Source organism: Neolamprologus brichardi, chromosome 14, assembly GCF_056152115.1.
Source record: "Neolamprologus brichardi isolate AB-2024 chromosome 14, ASM5615211v1, whole genome shotgun sequence".
NCBI lineage: Eukaryota > Metazoa > Chordata > Actinopteri > Cichliformes > Cichlidae > Neolamprologus > Neolamprologus brichardi.
Window position 1 is genome coordinate 12,786,440 of NC_142117.1, and position 6,061 is coordinate 12,792,500.

The window sequence follows — 6,061 nt, forward strand, 5'->3', positions numbered from 1 at the left end:
TTATAGAAAGCAAATATTTCCACTCTTCCCACAGATTCCTGGTTCTATGACAGCATTAGAGCTCACACTGGAGATTCTGGACCAGCGTAAGATCCCAATTAAAGACAAAGATTACTGGAGCTGTTGGGAGATCTGCTGCAAGGAAGAAATGGGTAAGACTGATAAAAAGATGAAGGGAGGCAGGACAAATGCCAAACACAGCATTTTTTTTTATGCTGATTTAGAATTTGTAGGGTTTTTTGTAAACCCTATGTCTTAATTATTCTGTTTTTTCATTAATATGGTACAGGGCTATTTTGCTTTGGAAAGCGACAGTTTACTAGGACTAATGCAAAAAAAAAAAAAAAATTGCCTGCAACAGTGTGGCTGCGAACTGCAGTTTGTTTTGCATCTGGTATGTGACCTGTCTGGTTCCCTACAAGGAAGTGACAATATGAAAATGACAGTAGCAGTAATCTGCAGATTAAACAGGAAATGGAGCAGTAATGATGAGAAATTGAAGGAAATATAGTGTTGTTGATGGGAAGAGAAGGAAGGAATTTACCTCTACAGACGTTGTCTTTTACTACAGATTGGTATGTAGATTTACAAAACAAAATTCTTCCAGGATGTAAGGTGAGATGTACGGAAATATGTATTTATAGCATCCAAAAATATGAAGCTGTACCAGTTATGTCATCAAGCGCTCAGCATGTTTGTCTGACACTTTGACCCTATTGAGGAATGCAGATTTGCAAAGTTCTTTGTTATCCAGGAATGACCCAAGTTTGCATCATGTTTTCACAAATGCTCTCTTTCTGCCTGCTCTGTTTTTCAGAACGCCCGCTGCACTATCAGGAGCGAGTCTTGCCCATCGTTCACTCCATCGGCACAGAGTCTCATCTGCTTATCAAGAAACATGCTGCAATGGAGGCCATCACTCTTTACCTGTGTAAATACAAAACAACAGAATCATTGCTGCACTGTTTGGTCTGCCACATTGTGGCATGCTTGCATCAATTTCAGTTATCTGGCCTTCTGTCCTGCAGCCAGTAAACCGGACGCATCCAAACACGGGATGATAAAATTCAGAGAGGAGCGAAGCATCTTGGGTTTGGGCCTCACCAGTTTTCATGAGCGTTATTTCATCCTCAATTACAACTCGCTCAGAATGTACAAGGACGTCAGAGTAAGATCTACAGACATACTTTTATCGTTTTATTTGTTAACTCCTTCATAGACTCGTTAACTAATTTTTCCTTTTTTCCCCACTGTCTGTCAGAGTAACCGTCCAGAACGTGAATGGCCAGTGAAAAACTTGACGGTTTACCTTGGTATAAAGAAGAAACTCCGTCCTCCCACATGGTGAGCACCTGTGCTGAATTACCAGTGTCATGCTATTCTCATGAGTGCTTAGTGGCAAAGCAGCAGGTGGCTGCTGTAAATGGAAACTGCTGTCACACCAGGAGGAAGACTGGCCATGCAAATTATCGGCACAAAAAATGTATTTACTGGGAATAACAATTTTCTGGGATTATCTGATCATGAATAATTAGATATCTGGCCACTCATTCTCCAGCTTTATACAAGTGTAACATCTCTGCACTACATTGCTGTTGGCGGGAGCAGCTAGTGCTACCCCTACTGATCAAAATGCATCTTTTTGATCTCAAATTACCTCAGTTTTGTTAGCTTGAACCAAACTGGTTGATGCCCTTGAGCTTCCTTGTTTCATAACTTTAAGTTTACGCAGAGCAACTTCTGCAGCTCGGCTCATGCTTAAAGGGATAATTAATGACTAAACTTGAATTATTAATTTACGAACTCTGGATACAGTTTCTTTATCTGGGCCTTGTAAGCAGAGTGACCACTAGGGGGCAGGCTGACACTGTGAACCTTAAGAAGCTGGATTGCTGTTAAAGTGATTTTTTTGTTTATTTTTAGTTGGGGACTGACAGTTCTGTATGAGAGCAAGAAACAAGAGAAGCCCGAGAGACAGCAGTGGTGAGTACTTATTCAGTGTTCTCTTTTTTTAAAATACACAACTTTCAGGCTCTGATTACGTCACCAGCAATGTTGGTTTATAGGCTGGAAAAGTAAGTAATACCGAAAACAAACAGCCACAGGAGCTTTTTTCCCGCTAATTGGCTTGATTTGCAACAGGTCAGTAACACGATTGGGTATAAAAAGAGCATCTTAGGCAGAGATTCTCCATTATGCAAAAAACTGTCTACAAATTGTGCAACAATTTCAGAAAAATGTTCCTCAATCTAAAAATGAAAATCCTGTGAATATCCCATCATCTACATAATCTATGGCCCATAATAACTTCAGGAGATTTAGGAAATCTGCAGAAATCTCTGTGTGTAAGGGACAAGGTCAAAACTCATGCCTGTAAGCTGCTTGCTTGGGCTCAGGAAGACTTCCAGAAATCATGATCTGTGAGCACAGCTCATCGTGCGGTTCACGAATGCAGGTTAAAGCGCTATTGTGCAAAGAACCAGACACACGTGAAGATGTGAATGGACTGAGACAAAGTGGAAAACTGTTCTGTTGTCAGAATGATTGGCATTGTGCAAAACATGGACACTGCAGTCTCTAGATTAAAGCGGAGAGGGACCTCCGTGCTCATGTCTGATGGTACCTGCATGCATTAATACCTAGATACATACAATACATACTTGCATACATACATAGAACTGGCAGCTGGCACATCTGGAAAGACACAATTAATGATGAAAGATGTTCAGAGGTTTTAGATTATCACATGCTCCCATCCAGAAAGCCTTTCAGGGAATGCCTTGCATATTTCAGCAAGATGATACTAAACTGCATGCTGCATCTATTACAACAGCATGGCTTTGCTGTCGAAGAGTCCAGGTGCTGAACTGGTCTGCCTGCAGAAAACATTAGTAAGGTGGAGTAAGTCAGCCGTGAGGTTCAATAGCTACATATATATCTGATATCAGACGAGAATGGGAATAGATTTCTCTCACAGAAGTTGGCAGCTCAAATTTTTAGAGACGTGTTGCTGGCGTCAATTTCAATTTCAGGTTTCATTGTTCTATTGTGAATAAATCCAAGTTCATGAGATTTGCATTGTGCTTAGGGCTGGGCTATATCATACCGTTCACGTTAATACCGGTGTAGTGTTGGGCAACGATAGGAAAATGAAATATTGTGATAGAATATGGGTAAAACGCACATGCGTAGTGCCTTTGTTTACATACGCACATGGCAGCGACGCAGAATGAGAAGAGCGAGAGTGGATCGTTAAATGAAACGGATGAACCAGAATTGGTTTGTAAAAATGCTGCAACTTCAGTGGTGTGGAACTGGTTTAGCTTTCGTCCGTCAGATACACAACAAAGCACTATTTTTGGTAGAGCATGCTAGCGGGCCGTCGTTATTACCGTGTTTTTTGGAAAATACGGCACACTTAAAATCAATCCTTTGATTTTTCTGAAAATCGACAGGGCCCCTTATAATCCCGTGTGCCTTATGTATGAATTCTGGTTGTTTACTAACCTCGAAACTATTTTATGTACACGGCGCTCGAAAATCTGTCAAATGTTTCAGTACGACTTTGCTAAGCTACGAACCCGCACCCCTTGATGGATTGTCAGAGCATTACGGCTATCGTAGGCAGGAGCCTCACGGAGTGATACGTACTGCGCTTCAACATAATATTACCGTATTGTGTGTGTATAACCTCTTTTTAAGTTTTGTGGATATTATACATGGTTATGCTGAGGATATGTCGGCCAATTTCCACTGGAAATGCCTTTTGGTTAAACTGTCAGCAAGGAATTTGCATTTGCACTGTTACATTTTTATATAACCTTAATGCACATAAAAAACAGCTGCTTGTTTAAGTGAAAATACATTGATGTTTTTGGATTTGTTTTTTTTTTGCACTAATAAAGTTGAGGAGTTGTGAAGTATTTTGTCTCGTGTCAATTATATCGTCAGTTATATCGTTATCGCAAATTTTCAAATGTATATCGTGATAAATATTTTTGGTCATATCGCCCTGCTCTATTTGTGCTTTTATTTATAGTTTAAACAGTTGTATTTGTAAACATTTGTTTCAATACATGAAATATAACTAAAGTCTGTCATTATATTAGATTGCAGCACTAATATAGTGTTTGCAGGAGCTCAGCCTTTGCTCTTCCTGTGTGTCATTTTATTTATTCATTTATTTTTAACTTTATGGCAGCATGGTGATACGCATATAAACACAACCAACTTTGGAGAAAGCTGCTAGATTTTCCGTAGGCTGAGAAAACGGGTCAGATCCCTGCATGAGAGTCTCGAGAAGGAGGCATTTAAAAGGTTGACTCCACCTAGGGGGTGAACACACATGAATACACCTATAAACAGGGCTCTGTTCTAAGCTAGGCCTGTTCAGGTATTCACCCTCCGTGTGTGTGTGTGTGTGTGTGTGTGTGTGTGTGTGTGTGTGACTGTGTGTACATGTTACACTGGGTATGCATTGTTAGCATCTGTAGTCATCTTCGTAGTTGTAATGGGACAGCTGCTCCCGTCATGCTGTAGGTAGTATAATTTCTTGGTCGGCCTCCATCGCCGTGTCCCTTGCAGCAACAAGCAGACATGAGAGGGAGCAAAGAAGATGCAGAAAGGAAGGCAGAGGGGCAAAGAGTCATGCTGAAGGGGAGATACTGTATACTGAGTAAGAAATGTTGAATTTAATGCAGTTAAAAGACAACTTTGAGTGGAGAGGGATAAGAAAGTGGAAAAAAAATAATCAAAAGAACTAGATGAGGAGGCGCCCGACTGTATCATCCCAATCTTTTTTTTAATATATCTGCACTAAATGTCCCTTAATGTTCTCAAAACTCTTAGCACATTAATTTTTTCCTTCTTTTTTTTCTTGCAGAACAATTTTCTCAGCACTCCTCGTGCTTAAGCTTATAGGGGTGCTGATAAATTTTAGGAATATTATGTAAATTATATTCTGTGGCTTTTTGGTAATCCATAATGATAGATGAGCAGCTTTCAGTCTTCTGCAGCTGATAATGGCGGGCAGTTAATTGCAAGCAAAAACGAAAAAGCCACATGTAGGAGATACTGTGCTGCATGCATGTGCATTGGAATAGAGAGGCTGTCTCCTTTTGAATGCCAGCAAACACTAATGAGCTCTGTTAGGCATTATGAAGTGAACTAGGGAGCGGGAGGAGCTAGGTGGGTGTGTATGTGTGTGTGGTGGGTATTCTGTCAAATTCTATGACTGCACCTAATTTTGTGTCAGTTGCATGCTGCATTGCTGTTTTGTTTTTAAAGTCTCTTTGTATCAGTGTTTTGCTGTGTCTCAGAGGACTTCACTCGAATAATTGTTGGAGTCTAAATTTGTGCTCATAACAGTAATAATCGTATAAATACAGCCTGTTTATTCAGCACAGCAGCATGACTGATGACTCAGAGGGCTATGACGGCAACCTGAGTGGCATGAAATTTGCACGTACATGCATGCAGACACTACAGAGGCACGAATTTGCACTTTTCAGGGACACAGGCGCGCACACACAGGCACACACGCTGGATGCTGAAGGTTATAATCAGTGTTTGTTTTGGGCGGAAGTTTAAATTAGTAGTCGTGCTCACTGTTTACGCTTGTGGCGTCACTGTCAGGTGTCATAGGAGAGGACATGTCAATTTCAGTTAACAGTTTTCACTACCTCCCTTTGTTCTTGTTATTTCCCCTGGTCCTTGAATTCATCTCTGCCTCACTGTTTGCTTGTCTCCCAAGACCACACACACACACACACACACACACACACACACACACACACACACACACACACACACACACACACACACACACACACACACACACACACACTCAGCCCACAGTTTGATTTTTATCGCACTGTCTGCTTCACTTATCTGCCTCTATTTATTTGCAGGTATCTCTGCTGTGAGACCCAGTCAGAAATGAGGGAGTGGTATGCTACGTTTCTCAGTATTCAGGTATGTCCCTCCCTGAACGCCTGCTGAGAGGCTGAAAATTTGTAATAAATCATTTAAATGTGTTATGATTTGTTTTATTTCTTTTGTT

At 40.8% G+C, this 6,061-nt stretch overlaps 1 protein-coding gene across 3 annotated transcripts in view; it reads left to right on the forward strand.

Moving 5' to 3' along the window:
• Positions 1-6,061, forward strand: part of arap1 (ArfGAP with RhoGAP domain, ankyrin repeat and PH domain 1) — a 67,250-nt gene that overhangs the window by 51,071 nt on the left and 10,118 nt on the right. For all 3 annotated transcript variants that reach the window (XM_006799940.3, XM_006799939.2, XM_035911600.2), the window contains 6 exons: positions 35-152; positions 818-931; positions 1,029-1,168; positions 1,262-1,344; positions 1,924-1,983; positions 5,910-5,973. In XM_006799940.3, the coding sequence (XP_006800003.2) occupies positions 35-152; positions 818-931; positions 1,029-1,168; positions 1,262-1,344; positions 1,924-1,983; positions 5,910-5,973 (579 nt within the window). The remainder of the gene's footprint in view (positions 1-34; positions 153-817; positions 932-1,028; positions 1,169-1,261; positions 1,345-1,923; positions 1,984-5,909; positions 5,974-6,061) is intronic.